General features: G+C 52.9%; 1 protein-coding gene across 4 annotated transcripts in view; it reads left to right on the top strand.

Annotated features, from left to right (window-relative positions):
- Positions 1-22,066, top strand: part of WDR25 (WD repeat domain 25) — a 116,859-nt gene extending 94,793 nt beyond the window's left edge. For 3 of the 4 annotated variants that reach the window (XM_058655227.1, XM_058655228.1, XM_058655226.1), the window contains exons 5-7: positions 19,457-19,627; positions 21,040-21,180; positions 21,664-22,066. In XM_058655227.1, coding sequence (XP_058511210.1) covers positions 19,457-19,627; positions 21,040-21,180; positions 21,664-21,885 — 534 coding nt within the window. In that variant the 3' untranslated portion in view covers positions 21,886-22,066. The remainder of the gene's footprint in view (positions 1-19,456; positions 19,628-21,039; positions 21,181-21,663) is intronic. The other variant, XM_058655229.1, reaches the window with a different exon arrangement.
- The last annotated feature ends 1,804 nt before the right edge of the window (positions 22,067-23,870 follow it).

Genomic DNA, 23,870 nt, shown 5'->3' with positions numbered 1-23,870 from the left:
TAGGAGACTAATGGTCCTGGAAATGGGCAAAAGGCAAGGTGCATGTCCACTTCATCTGGGTGACATCGGGGCCCCAGTGACCCCTTGCCCCTCCCTGGTCAGGTGGACATAAGATGAGGCCCTGGGAGGCCCCGGGGCTCTGAGTACCTTCAGCCCTGGTGCAGTGTGGACCTTGGGTGTTTGCTGGCACTTGCTCAGCAGTCCCGGGCCAGGCCCTGCTGCCATCCCAGCTCCCCTGAGGGAAACTTCAGCTTTTGTCTGCTGCTCACAGCCAACACGGTGAGCTTTTGATGACCGTGGCAGTCCAGGAGGGCCACTGCCTGGGACTGTGGTAGAACATATCAGAAAATAGCGAGCAGGTTCTGTGGATTTCATTGATTACATTGCTACCATGTTTCTAGACATGCAACCGAGATCCCCCATCTGTGAGTTCACTTCCTGGAGCCACAGTGGCCTCCTCTTCCTGTGGGGTCTTGAGTCTGTGGTCATGTCTTCTCTTGCATTGCTAGTATTGGCAAATGGTCTCCCCGCACTCCACCCCTAACTACTGTATTTCAAGGTTTAGCAATCTTATCAAGCATTTCTGTTTTTCAGTTTCCTTGGTTCCTGCTGTGCTTTTTACGTTTGTCCTCTTGTGCCAGCCTTGCCCTTCTGGTCTTCAGGAGGTAGGCTGAGGTTTGACTTGACAGCTTCCTTTCACTGTAGCCCCTGTCGGCCATGCATCCCCCTAAACAGTGCTCTTCCTGATTTGCACAAATTATGATATACTATATTTTAATTTTAATCCAATTGGAAATATTTTCTAATTGCATTTTACTTCTTGACTCCTTTTTTATGTATGAATTGTTTTGAAGGGTATTGTTTAATTTCCAAATATGGAAGATTTTTCTAGGAATCTTTGTGTTATTCTCTAGCTTAATTCTGTTAGAGCCAAAAAGCATACTTTGTATGGTCTTCATTCCTTCCAGGTTGTTTTCAAGTTGGCTTCGTGACCTGACTGTGGTCTGTGTTGTTGCTTGTTGTGCTTGTGTGTCCTGCAGTTGTCGGGCAGGCTGCTCCGCTGACGCTTTGGTCAGGCAGGTTCAAGGGGAGGTCTAGTTGCTCCATGCCTTGCTAACTCTTTGCTTACTTGTTTCTCCATTGCTGATAGAGCAGGGTTGATTTCTCTATCTGGGACTGTGGATTTGTTTATTTCTCCTTTCAGTCCCATTATGTGTTTTGCTATAGGCCCATCAGGGTCCCACTCGGGTCAAAGCTGTTAGAGAAGGAAAAAGGTGCCCAGACACTGTACTGTTCACTTCTCTCCCAGTGCCCCCTCTGTCCTGAACCACCACCTGCTTCGGTGTGCTGAGGGAGTCCTCGGGGAGTTGTGTGTCCAGGCTTTGTCTCGGTCAGTGGACAGATAGCCATTGTGGGCTTGCTGCAGCCTGGCCCGCTGGGGACTGATTTTCTCTCTACCTGTCTTTCCCTACTGTTCCCCAGCTGTCTTGAGGGTCTGTCCTCCAGGAGCTTTGCCCAAGCTCCACTACATGGGGTACACTGCAGCCCCTTCCCTGTACAGCCTGACTCAGCTCAGAGGTGTGTTGTGAGGACTGGGGGACACGGTGGGCTTGGCCAGGCCAGAGTCACTGTTGCAGTCAATGCTGGTAACACCAGCCTCCACGGAGCTGAGCATAGCGCTGTGAGGGCTCTGGAGGGAGTCTGCCCCGACCACTGCTTAACTCCCAGTGCTTTCCAACATGTGGCTAGGTGGGCTGAGACCCCGCCGTGAGCAAGTGCTCCCAGCAGCCACAGCGGTCTCTGATGCCCCTGAGATGGCCCTCAGTACTCTCCACAAGCCTGACAGGAAGGCGCACAAGGCCGTCGAGCAGCAGATCCTGTAATTGTGAGGTGACCCACTCATCGTGCTGCATTCAGAGAGGAAATGAGGCCCGAATGTCTCCTCCCCTCCTGTGCCCCACAGTTCACGTTTTTTAATTACAGCTTTGACTTAGAGTGTTTCTTTTTATGGCTGGTCACCTGGTCCATCCTGCTCGTTTATTTGCGGACGTCTGCTGAGCACCTGCCACATGTAGAATGTCCCCTAGCATCCGGGGTTCAGAGAGGCTGCTTGCCTGTTGGCACCACCCCCACAACCCCAAGGTGCTGGCCCAAGCCAGAATCCTGCAGCAGTTTTAGGATTTCCTCTCTCTGAACTTTCTTCTTCTGGAACCAACCGGAGAGGTTGCCTGGGTTGTGACTGCACACAGGCACTTGGCTGAAGGGTAGGTGGGAACTGGAATCTACTCCGTGCTCCTTGGGCCAAGCCAAGAAGGCGTGTCTTTTCCTGTCATCACCTTGCTGCCATCTGGGTTAGCAGCGCCCTGTGTCTTCCCCTCCTGTCCATTGCTTGTCCTGAATAGGGCCATGAACTCACATGACAGCCTGTAGTGGGGTACACTGAAGTGCACAGGGGTGGAGACCTGCTCCACACCACGATGAGGAAGAGGGCTACTCACCCCCATGGGAAGCACTTTGCACTCTGTTGGAAATCGGAAACTGGAGGAGAACCCGTTGGATTATAACCCTGGCCTGGCTGCTGCTGCTGGCAGTGGGTATCCTTCATTCCTGGTTTTTAATGTGTATATATTTACATTTTTATATAATTTCCCCAGCTGAATATTAAATCATTAGCATCCCATATTATTACGAAAGTTTTTAGATGCTATAATCATAATCATCCAGTATCCCACAACTAGTTCTTTATTATTGGGTATTTATGGAATTTCTAGCACTAAGGAAGCCTGTCTTTGTAGATGTGGAATTGATCAGAGTACATGGGTTTTTTAGTTTAGTGTCAGGCTCTGCTAATCCTGCTCATGTACGTCCTGGGAGACAACAGGTGGATGCGTCCTTCTAGAAGGCATTGTTACTTTATCCTAAACGATGGAGTTTGTTTGTCAGTTGCTTTTGTTGTTGTTTTGTTTTAATGTAAGAGGTAGAGAGACAGGCACAGAGCAAGGTAGAGGCACACCCCATAAATGCCTGTACCCGCGTAAGCCACACCCCAGGAAAGTGGGACAGCCAGGAGGAGGGAGTGCAGTGTAGGCCTCCATGTTGGTGGGAGGGGCCCAGGTACTTGAACCATCCGCCTGTCATCTCCCAGGGCATGCATGAGCAGGGAGCTGGGATTAGCAGCACCTGGCACTCAAACCCATGCCCTCTGCTAGGGAGCCAGGGCACCCCAAGTGGTGGCTTAACCACTGCCCAAACCCCTATCCCAGTGCCTTATCCCCTCCTCTGCCTGGGGTGGGAGCTGATGTCTAGGGATTTGAAGCGGCCAGGGGAGTAGGGTGAGGGAGCCCCTGACCTGGGCCAGGCAGGCCAGTGCGTTGGGTTTACCCTGCTCTTGGTCCTCACCTACCAGCCCAGCCAAGGGCCTCAGCTCTCAGACAGCAGCCAGTGTGCATCGTGTTCCTGATAGGTGTAGAAGTCAGCGTTTGGAGTCAGATGGGATATAAAGATTGGATTTGGAAGTTGGGGAAACAGGTGTTCTGGGGTTGGGTAGCGGGGTGCAGGCTCCCAGAAGAGCACAGGCTTTGAGAAGTGGGTCCTGTGGTGTGGCTGACCCCCACCTCACCCAGGGTATCCCTGGGACATGAATGCTGCTGAGTTTGCAACCTGCCTGGTCCCTGCATGCACGCTCGTGTATGTGGACTTGGGAGGACCCATTGGGGCAGAGGGCACTCACTCTTACTCTGCCTGTTGCAGCTCCTTGTGGTTCAGGTTCTGCTGGGGCCCCAGGAGGCCAGCCCAGCTCTTCAGCTCCTTTCTCCAGGAGCCAAAAGAGTGAACCTGTCCTGGCTTTGGCGATGGAACAATGGTCCTGTGGAGGTGTGCTGGCATGGGTGTTCCCCTGGCCCAGCACAAGACTGGTGCCACCAAGGAGCCTTTTTTTTACTGTATTGTATTTATTTATTTTTTTGGTCATTTAATTTTGGGTCTTATCAGAGAGATGGACCTGCACCCCTCAGGGCCTGATTTAAGTTTAGGGGACTGGGCAGAGCCTGTTCTGGAGCCTCTGCAGCTTTGGCATTGGCCCAGCTGGTGAACCCTCCACCCTGCACCCTCCAGTCCAGATGGGACCGCACCTCTGTGCATCTCCCATGTGTTTTTTTTTTTTTAAAGATTTTTTTTTATTATTATTATTGGAAAGCCGGATATACACAGAGGAGGAGAGACAGAGAGGAAGATCCTCCATCCGATGCTTCACTCCCCAAGTGAGCCGCAACGGGCCGATGCGCACCGATCCAAAGCCGGGAACCTGGAACCTCTTCCAGGTCTCCCACGCGGGTGCAGTGTTCCAGTGCATTGGGCCGTCTTCAACTGCTTTCCTAGGCCACAAGCAGGGAGCTGGATGGGAAGTGGGGCTGCTGGGATTAGAACCGGCGCCCATATGGGATCCCGGGGCTTTCAAGGCGAGGACCTTAGCCGCTAGGCCAGGCCGCCGGGCCCCCATGTATTTCTTAAAGGGTGCGTTGCTAGGGGGCAAGGCCTGGGTGCTGGGCCTAGGCTCCCCAGATCCCAGCTGCTCTTGGTTGTGGCTGCATTGTTAGAACCCAATTTTAATTTGGGGCTCCATTGTCAAGTGAGGAAAACCAATTTTTCACTTGAGAGGATCAGCAACATGGATACGCATGTAATGGTTGATTTCTGCTTTTCTTCCTTACCCTCATATTCTTTATCCATAATTTAAAATTTCACAGTCTCTGATGTGACCGTTCCTGTATGGCATGTTCAGATTTCATTCAAATGCAGCAGGCGCTAATTGAGCAGTTGTGCTGGGCTCCACAGTGGGCACCGTGGGGAAGTGGAGTCAGGCAGACTTGGCATGACTGTGGTGCTGTCTTCACTGAGGCGGGCTGTCCCAAGCTGAGAGTCCAGCTCTGCTAGCCTCTGTGGCCTGATCCGTGAAGCGTGCAGTCATCCCGACTCCCCAGTGCCGCCGTGAGGATACGGAGGACCTCCCAGGTGCCCAGCACCTGCCGCTTGCTGTCCCGACTTGTGCCCGCCAGCAGGGTTGTGTTCTCCGTGAGTTCCTGTCGATGGGTGATCCTGAGCTGTCTGCAGTTCCTCTGAGAGCTGAACACAGAGTGTCCTGCTTGGCTGGGCATCATGCCTGACCAACGTGTCAAGATCTGTGCTTCCAGCCAGTAGTTCTTGAGCCCCGCGCAGACCCCCGTCACCTCAAGCTGATCACAGCTCGGGGCCATCCCCTTGTGGCTCTGATTAATTTTAAAGGGGAGAAATCAATTAAGTATGGTGGAGTAAGTGCTGGCTGTTCAGCAGGCGAGGGAAAGAAGCTAAAATGGACACTTAGAAGGCGTCACTGTGGCAGGCAGCGGGCCAGTCAGTGCCCTGAGAGGCAGAAGGGGGTGTCCCGTGGGACCTGTGGGAGGTGAGCACAGGAAGGGGGCTCCTGGTGGGGGAGACCATGTCAGCTGCTTCCTGCCCACCATCCCCTGCCCCGTCCAGAGCCCATGACTGTGGCACAGGCGGCACTGGGGGCCGATGACAGGGCGTGCTCAGAGCAAGTGTGCCTTCAGAGACGTGGTCTGCTCGTGCTGGCCTCCAGCTCAAGCAGCGGGGGCCCTTGGCCTCCCCCTCCACCGGGCTGGATGGCTCTGTCCTCTTTGAGCTGGGAGGAAGCTTCCTGTGGCCCCCTGAGAGCGTTCAGCGCTCCTGGTGTCTGGTCCTCAGTTTCCCCGTCTGAGGAAGGGGTTGCTGTCTGTGACGTAGCTAAGTACAGCACACGCTGCCCCACCTTTTCAGCTGGGAGAGGCTCAGCTCAGGCCTTCATGCTGCCCCTGTCCCAGAGGCTCATTGCTGCAGTTGAAGGGAGCATTGCAGAGGTCTATGAAGGGGTCTGGGCACTCTGTCTGAGGCTCTGGGAGTCGTGACTGGAAGAAGGCTTTGAAGGGTGCATAGGAGCTCCCCAGGTAGCTGATCGAGGTGGGGGAACGTGCCGAGCAGAGGTGTGGAAGGGTGGAATGTGACGGAGTCAGTTGCCAGCTTCTGTGAGCCAGGGGCAGGTGGGGGCCTGATCGTGTGTCCATGCACACACATGGTCACTCAAGAGGGTTGGGGACAAGGGAGCCTGGTGGTCTGAGCTGTCTTGGCAGGACCTTCACCCAGGCAGCCCAGCCCACTCCCAGTGCTGCCTCAGGAATGGCTCCCGGGAGGCCGCCACACCACCCCTACCCTAAAGTATGAACAGCGTCCTCTCCAGCATATGGTTATTAAAGCGCGCCATCTTTCAGCCTCATTAAGGAGTGTTAAATGGTAATGAATTTAGAGAAGAGTGCCTTGGGGCCTCCGTTTCCTTGGAAACATGTGCGAGCAGGTGCCTTATAATGAGCTGTACCTATTTTAAAAGTGAGCCGCCAGGGCTGCTTTGATAGGCTGCGTCTCAGACGCTGATGGGCAAGTGTGAACAAAGCTGGTGGAGGCCAGTGGAGATGCCTTGTGTGCTGGGAAGTAGCCTGCGCCAGTGGTTTCTATAGAAACCAGCAGCAGTGAGACAGGGTTTCCAGTCTTTGACCCAGTGTTGCCCCTGGCCCAGGCCACCTGGGTCCCTAACTCTGAAGACCGCCAGCATGCTGATGGTAGGATGGGGTGGGGGCAGGTTCCCTGTGTTGCAAAGACCCTGCCCTCGTGTGTCACTGCCCTGCCTGCTGCCCGTGTCTCCTGGTCCCCACTCTGCTTGTTACTTCAGGCCTGGCTGATAAGAAGAATTAACATTTGTGGAGCTAATTCCTCCCCACAGAGCACTTTAAAGTCGCTTTTTATTATTGAGAATTTTAAATATATACCAAAGTAGAGAGACTGTTTAATGAACCTGTATGCCGTAGTGGCCTGCTGGAGCGGTTCCAGCCTTGAGCCAAGCTGCTTCTCTCCAGCCGCTCGCCGTTTTCCTGACAGCCTCCACCTTCTACACCGCTCACCACAAGCAAATCCAGGCGTCCCATCATTTCACTCATAAATAGTTTTGTTTCTCACAAGATAAGAAAAACGTACAGCATTGTTATAATGCTGTATCCGCTCTAGCAGGTTAGCAGTAATTCCTTAATACCATTGAGTGCCCAATCCTTGTGCGTGTTTCCCTGGTTGCTTCATCATTTGTTTTGAACAGTTGCCTTGTTCAAATCAGGATCCAAACATGTGGTTGATAAGTCTCCTAAGTCTTGTTTAATCTGTTGGCTTTCCTCCCACTTTGTTTACTGGGGCAGGAGCCAGTGCCTTGTCCCTTAATGTCCTGAGTGCATCTTGCTGGTGTCGTCTGTACTCCCTGGGTGTCTTAGGAGCTGATGCTACCCTCCCTGCCACTGTGCACGCATGCCCCGGAGAGCCTGTCTTTCTGAGGCTTATGTCCAGTCGCCCCTTGTCCCTGGGTTCTGTCACCTGGGCTCACAGGCGACCCACCCAGTGTGAGGACAGTAGATGAGCAATTCCAGAAAGACAGTCTGCTGCCTGATTGGCCAACCGTCACGCTGTTGGAGGGCTTCTGCTCGGACAACCTTTCCTCTGCCTCCCAACGGGCCCAAAGCCTGCGAGCCGTGATGCCGGCAATTCAGACACCCACGAGACGCTGTAAGGTGCCTCTGGTCAAGTGAAACTGAGAAAGTTCTCCCTTAGCAAGGAAAGATGAAGAAGCCACAGTTGTGCTGTGTAAGAAGGAACCACCAGGGCCTGGCACGGTGGCCTAGTGGCTAAAGTCCTTGTCTTGCATGCACTGAGATCCCATATGGGCGCCGGTTCTAATCCCAGCAGCCCCACTTCCCATCCAGCTCCCTGCTTGTGGCCTGGGAAGGCAGTTGAGGATGGCCCAAAGCCTCGGGATCCTGCACCCACGTGGGAGACCCAGAAGAGGCTCTGGACTCCTGGCTCCTGGCTCCTGGTTCCTGGCTTTGGGTCAGATCAGCTACAGCTGTTGTGGTCACTTGGGGAGTGAGTCATTGGATGTAAGATCTTTCTCTGTCTCTCCTCCTCTCTGTGTATATCTGACTTCACAATTTAAAAAAAAAAATCTTAAAAAAAAAAAAAGGAGGAGGAGGAATGGTCAGAGGTCAGTACAGACACGCCACCCTAGGCCGAAGCACAGATACGCGGTATTGACTGAGTCACAGGCCGGCAGTCCCCATGTGGTGCGGCTGAGGGCTTTAAAGGGCCTGTGAGCTGCAAGGCCCTGCAGCGGCCGTGCCCACCCCTGCCTTCATGCACACGGACTCAGCCTCAGCTGACTGCACACCTTGTGTGTTGGAATTTTCTGTGGTGTTGTTTCACTTAATGTTTTCAGTCTAGCTGATTGACTCAAGCATACGGAGGGCTGACTGCATCCGTCACCCTCAGAGATGGTTGTGCCTCTGTTTACTTGGAGAAGTTGTGGAGTTTGGTGCTCTGTGTTAAAGCCTAGAATTCTATTTTTTTTTTTTCAGTTGCAAAGTCAGATCTACAGAGAGGAGAGACAGAGAGGAAGATCTTCCATCCTCTGATTCACTCAACAAGTGGCTGCAATGGCTGAAGCTGTGCAGATCCAAAGCCAGGAGCCTGGAGCCTCTTCCAGGTCTCCCACACAGGTGCAGGGTCCTAAGGTCTTGGGCTTTCCTCGACTGCTTTCCCAGGCCACAAGCAGGGAGCTGGATGGGAAGCGGGGCCACCGGGATTAGAACCAGTGCCCATATGGGATCCTGGCACATTCAAGACAAGTACTTTAGCTGCTAGGCTACTGCACCAGGCCCTTAGAATTCTTTAATACTAATTTTGTGTAGGATACAGCAATGGAGGAAGCTTAATGATTTTCCTATAAATATTTAATATTCTTGCAGAGTTTGTTGGAATCAGTGTGTGCTTTTTCTGTGTAATGTAACTAAATCTGCGTGTGTCTACTTCTGTTCTCTGTCCCATTGATTTGTCTCTTAGCACCCTTGTTTTCAGTATTGTGATCTTATAATGAGTCTTGAAAGCCTTCTTCGAGTCTTCCATTTTTGTTCTGACTGCTCTAAAGTTGTTTTGACAACTCTAAATTCTTTGCATTCACATTTCAATTTCATAAACACTGATTTTACGAAACTTGAAATCTGAATGATGCTACATGTAATCTGAGGAACAATTTGGGAGAGAATTAGAGAATTGAACTCTTCAGAATTTGGAGTGTTCTAATCCATGAGCATTGTATGCTGCGCCACTTAACTAAATCATCTTTAATTTACTCTGTTATGGTTTACAGTTTTTATACTACGGGTCTCTCACATTTTGGGGTTATGTTTATCCTTGAGTATTTATCTATCTTAAATGATTTATTTAGCTAGTTGAAGGCAGAGCCTTGTGTTGGTGGTAGAGATAGGTAGCTATGTCTTGTACCCGCTGGTTCGCTCCTCAGATTGCTGCAACATCCAGGAGCCTCCTCTCCCACGTGGGCGGCCGCAGCGTCTGCTGCCTCCCAGGTGCGTCTGCAGGAAGAGTGATCCGAAGTGGGGTATTTAGGACTTGCACTGGGATGCTGGGGTTGCAAAGTGCAGCTTGACTCATGGTAAACACATCACGGGCCAGTGTTTATAATTTTGATGCTATTCTATGTGTGATATTTTAAAATTTCGTTTTCTGATTGTCCACTGTTAGCATACAGAAAAACAATGGATATGTGAGTTTCAGCTGTCTGTTGAATCCATGTCTCCATCCATCTGTTCGCGCTGGCCTCCCCTTATCTTGCTGACTGTATCCTGGGCACAGTGAGAGTGAGCCTCCGTGCCTGTGTGGCCTGCTCCTGTCGGCCGGAGCACACTCTCTTTGCTCCCTCGTTTGCTGAGTGTCGTTACCATGAATGAATGTTGGAGTTTGTCAGGTGCTTTTCCCAGTGACCATGTAGTATTTCTTTCCTTTTTATTACAATGTTAAGTTTTGTCAGTTGATCTCCAACTATTAGAGCAAACTTCTATTCCTGAGATAAATGCTGCTCGATGGTGATGTATTGTCCATCCTGTTTATGTAAGTCGGGATTCTATCAGCTAAACATGTGTTACAAAGTCTTAATCTAAATATAGGTTCTGAGTTTCTGCTGAGATTAGGACCTAAAGAAATTCCACCAAGGCCTCAGCTCTTGAGGGTCTCACACCTTTTTTTTTTTTCTAGATTTATGTATTTTTATTGGAAAGGCAGATTTACAGAGAGGAGGAGAGAAAAAAAGAAAGATCTTCTATCCATTGGTTCACTCCCCAAACAATCGCAATGGCCAGAGCTCAACTAATTCAAAGCCAGGAGTCAGGAGTCTCTTCCGGGTCTTCCACGCAGGCGCAGGGTCCCAAGGCTTTGGGCCGTCCTCTGCTGCTTTCCCAGGCCACAAGCAGGGAGCTGGATGGGAAGCGGGGCAGCTTGGATATGAACTGGTGCCCATATGGGATCCTGGCATGTGCAAGGCAAGGATTTAGCCCCTAACCCACTGGGCTGGGTCCCACTGCCTTTTCCCCTCCACGTTGATGCTGAGGTCTCAGCAGGTGCACCTGGTGTTGGCTTCCTACCACTTCTTTGCCCGCAGCTGCAGCAGCTGGTGACCACTCCTGGCTCAGGTTCTGCCTTTCTGCCACTTAAACCTCAGGTTTAGTGTTCTCTCTCTCTTTTTTTTTTCTGCCTTCTTGCTTTCCACAAGAACTTGCTTATCCTTATTGGAAAGGAAGATTTGCAAAGAAGGAGAGGCAGAGAGAAAGATCTTCTATCCATTAGTTCACTCCCCAAATAACCGCAATGGACAGAGCTTAGCTAATTCAAAGCCAGGTGGCAGGAACTTCTTCCAGGTCTCCGTGTGAGTGCAGGGTCCCAAGGACCATCCTCTGCTGCTTCCCCAAGTCGTAAGCAGGGAGCTGGGCGGGAAGTGGAGCAGCTGGGATATGAACTGGCGCCATATGGGCCAGTGCTTGCAGGTGGAGGATTAGCTAGTTGGGCTATCACACTGGCCCACTTTTTCTATCTTATTAAAGTGGAAGTTGAAGTCACTGTTTTGACACTTGTTTTATTTTCTAATACAGATATTCAAAGCTATTAGTTTTCCTCTAGCAATTGCAGCTACATCACACACTTCTTGATACATTGTGTTTTCATTTCATTCAATGCGAAGTGCTTTCTAATTTCCGTTTTCATTTCTTCTGGATCATGGACTGTTTAGAAACGAGCGCTTGGGAATTTTCCAAGATATCCCTTTGTTATTTATTTGATATTTAATGTCATTGTGGTCACAGAACATACTGGAATCTGTTGAGCATTGTTGAGGCTTGTGTGATGTGCTAGAATTTGGTCTTGTGGAGTGCTCTGTGTGTGTTGCAGGGAGGCTCATGCTGCTGTTCCGGGGACAGCAGCAGGAACCAACCCAACCAGGACCAGCAGGTTGAAATCTGTGACTGAAGAGGTTTTGTCCCCTTGTTTTTTTGTTTTGTTAGATTCTTGGAGTTCTTGCATTTCTTTAGAAGCTGTGTTATCAAGAATATAAATGGTTAGTATTGCCAAGTTTTTGTGAGGAATTTGAGTTGACTTTTTTGGTCACTGTGAAACAGTTTGCTTTATCCTTTGTAATATTGCTTGCTGTGAACTCTGCTTCTACCATGGGCATTCCTGTCTTGCTTTAATTATTGTTAGCATGGTTTATCTTCTTACATTTTTAAAAGATTTATTTAGTTAAAAATTTATTTTGTTTTTATTGCAAAGTCAAATATACAGAGACGAGAAAAGACAGAGAGGAAGATCTTCCATCTGTTGATTCACTCCCCAAGTAGCTGCAATGGCTGGAGCTGAGCTGATCCAAAGCCAGGAGCCAGGAGTTTCTTCTGGGTCCCTACGCAGGTGCAGGGTCCCAAAGCTTTGGGCCGTCCTTGTCCTTGACTGCTTTCCCAGGCCACAAGCAGGGAGCTGGATGGGAAGTGGAGCTTCGAGGATATGAACTGGCGCCCATATGGGATCCCAGCATGTGCAAGGCGAGGACATTAGTCACTAGGCTACTGCATTGGGCCCTCTTTTGTTTTTAACCTATTTGTAATATATGTTAAGTGGGCTTCTTTTAGGTCATTTATAGCCAGGTCTTGCTTTTTTAATTTTAATCCTTTCTAACAGTCTCTTCTTTTGAAAAATGTTATGCATCCTGTCTTAATGTAATGCGGTTATTAATATGACTGGCTGAAATTCTGCTGTCTCCCTGTTGTTTTAAGGTATTCTATCTATTTTCTGCCCCTCTTCCTTTTCTGTTTTTCTCTTGGATTAATCTAACATTATTTCATTTTCCTGTTACTGTCTCAGTTGCTTTATTATCTGTGGCTTTATGTTTTAGGGCTTTTTGAAAGATAGGTTTGTCTACTTCTAAGTCCTATTCCTTAAGAACCTTGTAACAACATACACATTTTCGGCCCCCAGGGCCATTGTCTGCTGTTGGGCTATGCTGTACTTGTATATGCTTCAATCTCCATGACGTATCGTTATTGTTTCTGCTGGAAATGGCCAATAATTTTAAAATATCTTAATACTAAAAAAGCATTGAATGTCTCCCTGCATCTTTGCTGTTTCCATTGCCTCTTATATGTGTGCCTGCAAATTCAGATCTGGTATCATTTTCTCTGTGCCTGATAACTTTCTGTAGCAGTTTGTGTATTTTGAGTCTGTTAACCATACATTATTTCAGCTTTTATGTGTCTGCAAGAAAATATTCACTTTGTCTTTTGTGTAAAAGAGACCAGAGCTGTGGATATAATTCCGGGGTAACAATTTCTCTTTCTCTTGGTACTTGCTGCTCCACCCCTCCCCCCTTTTTTCCTGGGAACAGGCTGTGGCCCTGCCCTCCCTCACCCCACATCCTTGGCTCAAGCAGCCTACCTGTGTGCGCCCTGGTGTGGTCTGATGTGCCCTGGTCTGCCCTGGTACACCCCGGTGTGGTCTGCCCTGGTGTGGTTGCTGTTGTCTGGGAGTTCTTCATTTTAATCACGTTTGGGATGTTTGAGGTCACTCCTGTGACCCCGCCCCAGGCTCTCTCTCCAGGTGTTTGGGGGATTTGTTTTACAGCTCATGGTACTTCTGGTCTTCCTCTGTTTTCTAATTTCCTCACTGTTTCTTAGATCACTCCTAATCTGCTTCTTAGAGCAGCCTTTGTTTTATTTCATTTCTGCACATTTGATGGAGGCTTGTACGGAGAGTCTCCTGGGCCCACCGTGCTCCACCTGTTGGGTACAGTTTGGGCTTGCTTCAGTCCATGGACTTTTTGCGCCTTCATCACGGGGTACATTTCCCTCTGCCGTCCAGGTCTGCCACCCTTGGGTTTGGTGCCAGACTTCATGCGTGTTACCTGATGGAAGCTCAGTGTTGGCTTGTTCTGCTAATGTTCTTAAGATCTTCTCTTGACTGCATTTGTGTTGCTTGGGAATTATTGGGTCTTCTCGAAGCCTTCTTTTAGACTTTGCTGGAAGCCAAAAGACCCTGCTTCCGGGGTAAATTTTGTCTCATCTTGGCCCAGAGGCCAGGCGACAGTGGTTCTGGGTTCTTGTGTTGGTTCTTCCCTTGGCCTTGGGTGATGTCTGTGGTTTGACATACTGGCTAAAATGTGGGGATGCCGGTACCTCGGGTGCAGTTAGGGGCTTGGATGTTTTTCTCTCAGCCTTGTTAGTCTTGGACAGTCTGTTGCTACATATAAAAAATGTGGGGTTTCCTATTTCTTTCAGGTGAATTTACATTTCTGCCTCTTCATTATCTCTTAGTCCTGGGAGTATTTATTGTTCTGAGCTCTGTCCCTGCTCTGCCCTGGGGACAGTTGGGGACCACGTTCTCTGCCTGTCTAGCTCTCTGCCTTCCAAAAGCAATTAATTATTTTAAAAAGAGTAATCCTTTAAATTTTTTTTCTCTCAGTTTTGTTTTGCTTTTCACCAAGTATATTCAATTAGGCTCTATCATCAAATGACTGGTTCTGTATTAATAATGCATCTCCAACTAAAGGTCGAACATTAAATCAGCGTGCTTCAGAGTCTTCACAGAATTCTCTCTGTGTGCTCACACTCCCAGATCAATACAAGGCTAATTTCATTTGCTTAATTTTGCTTTCACATTCTAGAGATTTCTTTTTAAGTCAATTTCTTTGTATAATTTAATAAAATATATACAAAGGTCTAGGGAAAAGGTTGGAAACGACAGTCCTGGCCCGGTCTGGTCTTTGACCTGTTTTTATAGGGCGCTTGAGCTCTAAGACACACACAGACACCCTAATACACAACTGTGACCCGAACGTATTCACTGCCTGGCTCTTTACAGGAAAAAATGAATGGCCTTTTCCAGAGCCACACCTGCAGAACGGGCTACACTTTGACAAATAACCCACATTCTGCCCTGAGCCTGCCTCCCTTCCCTGTCCCTGCTCCAGGAGCAGTCCGCTTGACTTCCTCTGTTCCTAGTAACCGCTTGTTTGCACTCCCACCACCTCCTGTCTCCTTGCCTGACCTGCTTTTCCGCTTTCCCGCCTGGGGACCTCCCACAGCCCAGGGCAGAGCAGTGCCCTCCCCACCCCTGTCCCACCACGGCTGTGTGCTGCTCCATTGCAGCCACGTGGGGAATGCACCTACAGATGACACATCTCATTGTCTGTCTCCCTCTGCCTTTCAAATAAATGTCTTTAAAAAAACCCACAAAACTAAAAATAGGGGTGACACAATGGCTCAGCTGGCTAATCCTCTGCCTACAAGTGCTGGCATCCCATAATGGGTGCCAGTTCATGTCCCGACTGCTCCACTTCCTGTCCAACTCCCTGCTAATAGTCTCAGAAAGTAGTGGAGGAAGGCCCAAGTTCTTGAGACCCTGCACCCACATGGGAGACCCAGAAGAAGCTCCTAGCTGCTGGCTCCTGGCTGCAGATCAGCTCAGCTCTGGCTGTTGCAGCCATCTGGGGAGTGAACCAGCAGATAGAAGACCTCTATCTCTGTCTCTCCTTCTCCTATAAATCTATCTTCAAATAAAAATTAATAAAAATTAATAAATAATTTTTAAAAATTTAAAAGCTAGTGCTGCTGGGCCTGGCGCAGTAACCTAGTAACTGAAGTCCTCCCCTTGCAAATACCGGGATCCCATATGGACACCAGTTCTAATCCTGGCAGCTCCACTTCCCATCCAGCTCCCTGCTTGTGGCCTGGGAAAGCATTCGAGGACGGCCCAAAGCCTTAGGATCTTGTGCCTGTGTGGGAGACCCGAAAGAGACTCCTGGCTCCTGGTTTCAGCTGTTGCAGCCACTTGGGGAGTGGATCAATGGACGGAAGATCTTCCTCTCTCTCTTCTCTCTGTATATCTGACCTTCCAAAAAAATTAAATAAATAAAATAAATCTTTTAAAAAAGAACTAGTGCTACTTTTGGGCACATTGTGTGTGTCTTGGGGTTTTGCTGTGTAACTTTTGGATTGGTCATTAGAAGGGGGTTGCTAGGCTGTGTGTTGCTGAGAAGTGAAGTGTGTATGATTTGACCCCAAGGCTCCAAAATCCACCCCCAGGGGTCCTTGCATTGTGGGTTTCTAACAGCAAGGTAGACACCTGACACCTGCTTGGCCGTGTTGTCAAGCTGATAAGTGCCGTTAGTTGAGGAGCAGGAAGTAGTGTCCCTATTCAGTACCCATCTGTGCTGCACTTGTTATGAGCAAGACACGAACTCTGGTCACATGCCCATTTTCCCATAAAGCTTCGTTATCTGGCTTCAGACACTGTGCCTGCCCCTCCCAGGCACTTGTGTTCTGGTGTGTAGGAGTGTTTGTGTGCAACTTCTCCTACAGCCTGGAGGGCTTGTATCAGCAAGCTCCTTTGCTCTGTGTGATTTAAAGGGACTCTGCACTCCTGGAAAAAGGCTGGAAATCTGGGGTGAAGGGGCCTAGCTGGAAGCTTACCACCCCACATGGGGCCATCAGCGCTGGCTGACCCGGACGGAGAGGCTTCCAAGTCCTTAGCTGGGCAGAGTGCCTGTGGTGTTCCCTCAGCTCCGAGTCTTGTCTCTGCCACTCACACACGTGGACTCTGAGTGCAGGGGCCATGAGCTGAGTCATACAGGCCAAGCAGGCCTGGGACCCTGGGCAGCTGCCTCCGGCCCTCCTGCCTGACACCTTCCGCTTCCGGCCTCTGGCTGTGGCATTGAGCACAGTCCCTCTGTTCTCCTCCCATGCCCACCGTGGTCCTCAGCAGCTCCGCTTTGGCCCCCATCAGACACCTGTGCATGTCCCCTCCCGCAGGGTCTCGGTGTGGGGCTCGACCATAAGGACCGGGCGGGTCCCGAGGGTCAGAGGCCCCAAACTCGCTGTCCCTCCGGTCCCTTGTCCATTGGTTTACTCAGTCACCTGTCTAGCCTGCCCACTTAACTGTGATGCAGCCACACATGGACACTCAGTCCTCACCCGGTTGCTTCATCCTCAAATCCCCCAACGCTGTAGGGTCTCAAAATCAGGAATTAGAATAATTCAACTCGTTCACTCATCCCAGCGTGTGTCTATGCATGGACGACTCTATTCGTAACCAAAACCTTCCAGAGAGTCAGACTGGAGCCCCAAATCTCCAGATGTCCTGCCACCGCTGCACCCCAGTGCAGGCCCAGGAGCCCAGGTTAGACAGGAAGGGACTCAGGAGAGCCGTCTGTGCCTCCGCTGACTCAGCAACAGCCCACAGCAACCCTGGTCTGCCCTCGTAGGAGTGGCTTTTAGGGACGTTGGCTGGTTCTGTCGCCCCTGAGGTTGTCACCCATCCCTGTCTTCCCAAAGCCAGAAGCCACTTCCCCAGCAGGGCCACCACTAACCGGCCAGTCACCCAGCCTCCAGTCAGACCCAGCTGTGCTGTCCCAATCACCCTCCCCCGCCTTCCCGGGACGAGATGTGCCAGCTGCCACGTAATTAAGGTTGCCATAAAACCCAGCAGCTCGACACGCACATGGCTCCCCTGCTCTTAGCTGGGGCACGAGCAGTTGCGGCGGCGAGTAAATCATGTTTCCCAGGATCACTCCGAAGGCCGTCCTCCCACTGCCAGCACGCTATCCGCAGGCGTCGCCTGTCCCACGGCTTGCTTCCCAGCCATTCGCTTTTACGATGCCCTAATGAATTGGGCCATTTCTGTCCCTTCTCAGAAAATGTGCCAGACAACAGTCTGCACCCTCCTTGGAAAGGTTCTCTTCTGGGGGCGTGTGGAGGGCACGTCACCCTGGGAGAGGTCACCTCCGGGAGCTGAGGTCGAGAGGTCACTTACATGACTCGCCAGGCAGTGGCTGGCACGTCACAGGTGCTCTGTGAGTGGCCACCTGCCTCCTTCCTGGGTCATACCCTGCAGATATGGAGGTTCCAGGCTGCCAGCAGGGAGCTGGATCTGCCTACCCACAGGTGATCCCTGTGGCTGTGGGGCCTCGGTGCAGGGCCCATGGCCAGGGTCACAGGTCATACCCGGCTTGCGCCTCTTGGCAGTGGGTGTTCTGGATCCTTGTACTCCCTGCTCCTCTCTTCTCCAGTGGGAGGGGGCAGAGAAGTGCCCAGTTCTGACCCAACCCAGGGCCATGGGCATCCTGGGTGGCCCAGAGGAAGGGTGGCTTAAGTGAGGTGAGCCTGGACCCCCGCTGGGGCTGGAGGAACAGACAGGTGCAGGGACAAAAGGCTCTGGAGCCCCTCCCCCCAACTGTGGCACATGGCTCTGGGGCACCTCCCCCCACTGTGGCAGATGCTGGGGGCCACCTTGGATGGAGCTACTTTTCATTTCATTTTTAAGTGTTATTTATCTTAATTGAAAGGCAGAGTGGCAGAGAGGGACCTTCTATCTGCTGGTTCATTCCCCAGTGCCCTCAATAGTCAGGGCTAGTCGAGACCAAAGCTGAGACCCAGGAACTCAGTTTGGGTTTCCCAGTTGGGTTATCAGGACTCAAGTATGTGGGCTGTTGTCTGCTGCTGCCCAGGGTGCCCGTCAGCAGCTGGAATCGGGAGGCTACAGGGTTCCCAGCCACACACAGGAGCTGGCATCCTAAGCAGGTGACCTCACCTGCGTGCCACAGTGCCCATCTCTGGTCTCTGTGTCCTGCTGACTCATCAGGACAGGGGCTGGAACAATGACAGTGTGCCCTAGCCTGCTTGCCCGGGCCAGCAAGTTCGACCATCTTAGCAGGACATGGCCCCTCTGCTCCTGGCCAGGGGTGGAGCCTCCCCTTGACCCACCTGCTCTATGAGGCTTGGAGCTATGTCGCCTGGGGCTGCCCTAGAGTAAAACAGGCTCGGGGAGTCCTGGGGCGTTGGGGACGGCAGGCAGCTCAGGAGCTGCTGTGAGTGGCCACAGAGGAACAGCGCCAGCCTCTCTCCTCCTGGGGTTACACAGCTCGCCATGCAGCCTAGTTACAGGAAGTGCTTGAGAGGCTAAGAGGATCGGTGGTTTGTTGCTTGGCCTCCCTCAAGGGTGCCTGGATCAAGTCCGTGGGCCTCAGGACAGCAGCTGGAGTAGGAAGGGTCTGCAGCCTTGAAGCAGTCCCCACAGTCCCCATGTGACCACGAGCCTTAGTGGGCCTGTCTACAGAAGGGGCCTCAGCCACCCGCACCCTTTACCGCCCCCCACCCCTGGGTCTAACCTGCACTTCATGTGAATGATAGCTAGTAATATCATCTACAATCAAAATAAAATAATTAAAAAATCATCTACAAAAGCTTGAAAGTGGTGAATGCCAATGTTTATTTTTAAAACTCAAAATGGCTCATTTCTTAGCCTGCAGAGCCAAGGGGCCAACCCTAGAGCTGCGTCCCTGCTGTGGCCACATGGTGGCGCCGCAGGAGCTGGTGAACTGGGGTCAGGGCTACAGGAGGCCGAGCCCTGCTGAGCATCAAGGAGGCTGGGCTCATCAGGTCAGCGGGGAGTGGGACAACTTAGTGGTAGAACCTGCCACTCCCCAAAACCGGGTATTTTAGAACAGAAGTACAGTGCGGTTCTCCAAGCAAAGTAAACCAGTTGCATGAAGCTTAGTAGTGTTAGTTTACGAGACAGGGGGCTGTGAAATATTGGTGATAATGCTCAGAAATTAAAGTGTCTTTAAAGCTGAAATATGGGCCGTGCTCCTGGCTTTATGGCCTGTCTCCAGGAACATTTGCTCCCCGAGTCGCCGGTGCTCCTCCAGGGACAGCGGCCCTGGTCTTGTGAGCCGAGTCGTGTGACGATGTTCAGAATCTTCAAGACCATCTCAGGACGGGAGCCACGTGGAGGGCTCCTGCCGTGTCCATCGTGCCCCCTCCTGTCCCTGGCGCCTTCGCTGCACACCAGGAGCTGTCAGGAGGCCCAGTCGGATGGAGAAGGTGCCTCATCAGACCCCAAGCCTCTTTCTGGGAGGACCACAGCAGCCTACTGGGACTTGGGGCTGCTCAGCCTGGTACGTGTGGCCAGTGCAGCCTTGGCCTGCCAGCCTGACCAGAGTGTATTCCTGCAGGTGGTGAGAGGCTACAAAGCGACCATCCAGCAGACCCTGGACATCCTCTTCCTGCAGGAGGGCTCCGAGTTCCTGAGCAGCACAGATGCCTCCACCCGAGACTCTGCCGACCGCACCATCATTGCCTGGGACTTTCGCACCTCGGCCAAAATCTCCAACCAGATCTTCCATGTGAGGAGCCCCGTGGGGTCTTGCTCCCTCTGCCTGAAGCTTCAGGACCACTTCTGTAGGGAGGGGCTCCGTGGTGGGGTAGGCGAAGATCAGTCCCCAAAGGCAGTTCCTCTTCCTTCAGTCCGAGCATGGTCACCCCTCAGGTCACGTGGCCCAAGAGACTGAGCAGAAGGGGTTTCTGGCCCTCCCTTGCTCTGTGGCTTGGGCATGCAGTGTGACTCAGGAGTTGAGATGCCCTGAGTTCCAGTCCTGGCTTCGCCACTTTGCAGGTGAGGGGCCCTGGGCCATGCTTCAGCCTCTGACTCCTTTTCCCTTCACAGGGATCTGCAGGGTGATGATATCACTGGCCTCCCAGAGCAGTTCTAAGCACGAAGAGAGGGAGACAGGGGGTTCCCTGAAGGGCACGGCGTGGAGCAAGCAGGGAGAGGGCTCCATTGTGCTTCCTCACCCCCATCCCAACTCTGTCACCATCACACCATGCCACCATTCTCTCACTAGGGCCTCTGCCTCCGTTGTCACCACCACAATCACTACCATCATTACCACCATGATCATCATCTTCATCGCCTTAATCTCTGGTTCCTCTGTCCTAAATTTAAAAACATGTGCCATGTGGACAGCCACCTTCTTTTCACCTTCTCCTGCCTCTAGAGGAACAGGCGCTGGGGGGACTGGAGGACTTCCTGCTCCCTAACACACCACCAGAGAGCAGGGTGGCGAGGCAGCCAGAAGTGCCCTGTACCAAGCTGTTGGCCTGTGGTACTGCACCTTCTAGCCTGGCTGTGCTGGGGTGTGTCCCCTGCACCTCTGACGGGCTCGCTTGTGACTGACTTAGAGCTGCAGTGGGCCAGGTGAGGCAGGGCAGTTGGGGGAGGGGCTCCACGTGAGTGCCGCCTGCTTGCTCCTGTCCTGCCCGACGCTGCACCTTTTGGCTGCGGAGGACCCCCCAGCGGGTCAGAGGGGAGGGACTTCACAAGACCGTCTTGCTGTTATAAGGCTGCCCTGCTCCCTTATAAACGGGAAGTAGGACTGGGCTAAAACCAAGGTGCTGGTGCCCTTCAGCGGGTGCTAAAACCAGGCGTGGGGACATGCTGCCTTTCCTGGTGTGGGGGCAGGGGGCTTGCAGTTCTTGGCTTGCTACTGCCTCCCTCTAGCCTGCAGCATCTTCAGATTGCTCTCAGCTCCACGTCACACCTCCCTGATGTTATTCTCACAGCAGCACTTGGTGGAGTGCATGAGGGTAATGAGAGGGGACCAGGCCCACCTGCGGCCCCCGCCCTTGAACAGTGAGATTAGACACCTGTGCCTTTGTGGTCCCAGGCCGACCTGAGGCTGGGGGAGGGGCTGGCCACAAGCAGCAGAGTGCCGGGAGGGCCTTCTGTGATGATCTTTGCCACCCTGCTGTGTCCTAGGAGAGATACACCTGTCCCAGCCTCACCTTGCACCCCAGGGAGCCCGTGTTCCTGGCACAGACCAATGGTAACTACCTGGCCCTCTTCTCCGCCGTGTGGCCCTACCGGATGAGCAGAAGGCGGCGCTATGAAGGACACAAGGTGCCCACTCCTTGCCCTCTCCCCCAATCTAACTCAAACGCTGGGCACTGGTTCCCCCAGACAGCATCGGGGAGGGACATGGGACTCCAGGGTGCATGGCCCTCTGACCCGGCAGATCCTGCTCTGTTGCCTGGCTGGCCACATGCCCTGTGGCCTACAGCTGGCCTCAGGGCTGGGGTGGGGGCAGGACAGAGCAGTCCTGGAGGCCAGTTCCACATCCGTTTCTCTGGTACTGAAGCCTGCCTGGTTAGGGCGGAAGGGGCGGGACTTGGTGACTGTCAGGGACTGCGCTGCTGCAGGCCCCAGCTGGACTCTCCTGAACTCACCTTGTGAGGCAGGGCCCAGGCAAAGGCCCTGTACCTCGAGAAGGAGCATGGGTTTGGGCTTGAAGATGCTGGGTGGGAAGCCCAGCTCTGCTCCCTGGCAGCTCTGTAGAGTGGGCATGACAATCTCTACCTTACAAGAGACCCTTGCTCCTTGCAGGTGGAAGGCTACGCTGTGGGCTGTGAGTGCTCCCCTTGCGGTGACCTGCTGGTGACGGGCAGCGCTGACGGCCGCGTCCTCCTGTTCAGCTTCCGCACGGCCAGGCGCGCGTGCACGCTGCAGGCCCACACTCAGGCCTGTGTGGGCACTACTTACCACCCCGTGCTTCCCTCCGTCCTTGGCACCTGCTCCTGGGGAGGCGACATCAAGATATGGCACTGATGCCAGCTGGGCTCCACAGTGGGACCGAGTGAGCAGCGAGGCTGACTTGGGGCCAGACCAGAGTTGCCTTGTCTGTGCAGTGTGGACAGAAGCCTACTTGTCTCAGGGTTTCAAGGGCTGCGAGAGCCATGACTGCTAGCATGTGACCAGCCTTGCCCAATAAAGAAGAGCGTTGACTCTTTCTTTGGTGGTTTAGCCACAAGTCAGTGTTAGCAGCTTCCTCTGAGCCCCCACTTCCCAGGCCCAGGGTCTTCCAGGGGAGCTGAGGGGGCCAGGTCTTGGGGCCTCTGCTGGAGCTCTACAGGGCCCATGAGCCTGGACCACTCTCCCATGTAGCATGGCTGGCTGATAGCTTCTTCTGCTGTGCCTTAGCCTCAACACTCAAGCCACAGGAACATCGGTCATAGGCCCACCTGGCTTAGGCCTTAGGGGGCTGCTAGGTGACTTGCCTGTCCTCTGCGGTGGCTGGCTGGCTCCAGCTGGCTGCCTGCCACTCTGAGTCATGGAGCTGGAAGCTGGCTCAGACCCAGGCCCACCCCTGCTTGTGAGAGGCCTTCGCAGGCGCCTGCTTGCCATTTACCTCATCTGTTGAGACAACTGGGATATGGTGTACGGGACAGTGTTCTCGGGGGCCAGCACTGTCCACATCTCAGCCCCCGAGCTGCTGGGGGAGGCGGACCTCAGCAGCACCCTTCTCCGGCCCCGCCCCCAGAGGTCAGTCAGTGGGCCGGTGTACTCGGTGCTTTTCCCAAATGCTTTCTCCTCCGAGAGCACTCGTGACGCGGGAGTCTGTTCCTCGGCAAGGTGGCGGGGGTTCACCACTCGCCATGTTAAAATAAGAAAGCTATATTTAGAGAACAGGAGGGCAGGAACGAACAAGAGTGTGCGCTCTGCCCTCCACCTGCCTTCCCGGGTTGCAGGCTCACCTGCATCTGCAGCCGTTGTGTGAAGGGAATGGCTCCTTTGAGGCGAGGCTGGCAGGCTGTTGTGCCAGCCACTGCAGCCGCTGCTGGCTCTGCAGGAAGATGCTGCTCTGAGGGCAGAGCTGCGCCCATGGCCCTTGGGGCCAGAGCTCTCTGTGGCACTTGGGCTCTGTCCTCACTGCCTTCCTGGCACCCCAAGGATTCTCCACAGAGGGGGACCACTGACTCCCTTGGAAATGGCAGCAGTCCATGTTTTCTAGTTGCAGAAGGGAGACTGCTTCTCAGGGCACCTGGAATGCCCAAGGTGACACTGCCTGCTGGCAGCTGAGCCCAGCCCTGCACTGCCCAGTTGTGCTGAAAAGCATGCGGACAGCCGCACCCAGCACAGCAGCACAGGTTTCGAGTGACGGGGGGACCCTGGTACCGTGGCTTGCCTGGACGGATGGGACAAGTCCAGATGCAGAGCATCTTGGGACAGACCAAGATGAAAGCTGCAGACACCCCAGGACACAGAGCCGATCACATAGGGGTCCCCGGGGAGCAGAGCTGCCCACCAACGCCTTGAGCACTTGGAGGTTCCAGGGGAACCTGGAACCAGCACTGATCAGGGTGACTTGGAGGCAAAGCAAGATTCCCCAGTAGAAGCCAGGAGAGGTGGCCTGGCTGCCAGGCACGAGGCCCCAGGGGAACCTGACACAGGGTCCTGTGGCTGGACTCCGCTGGGTCCCTGGGTTGTGACTCCAGGCCCTGCCCCTTCACTGTGTGGCTGTGTTAGCCTGTCCCACAGACTGGACAAAGCCACTTTCTGCCCAGCCCCAAGCCAGCACTGTGTGGAAGCACTGCTGGGCTGAAGCTGTGGGGCCTTCCCCGTTTCTGTGCTTCTGACCCAGCCAATCCCTGGAGTCGGAGCTGGGCAGGTGGGCAGGCCAAGAGCAGAGGGCCCCCCTGTGCCTGGCTGCCCCATCTCCCCCTGTTCTGCCTGGGAGGAAGTGAGGCCCCGGAGGGGGATCCCTGTTCCCGCCAGCCCCTCCAGCCCAGGGGCTGCTGTCTGGGGAGCAAAGC

Source organism: Ochotona princeps, chromosome 26 (genome assembly GCF_030435755.1).
Source record: "Ochotona princeps isolate mOchPri1 chromosome 26, mOchPri1.hap1, whole genome shotgun sequence".
Classification (NCBI taxonomy): Eukaryota; Metazoa; Chordata; class Mammalia; order Lagomorpha; family Ochotonidae; genus Ochotona; species Ochotona princeps.
The sequence above is the reverse complement of the archived record's forward strand: the minus strand, read 5'-3'. Positions and strand labels throughout refer to the sequence as shown.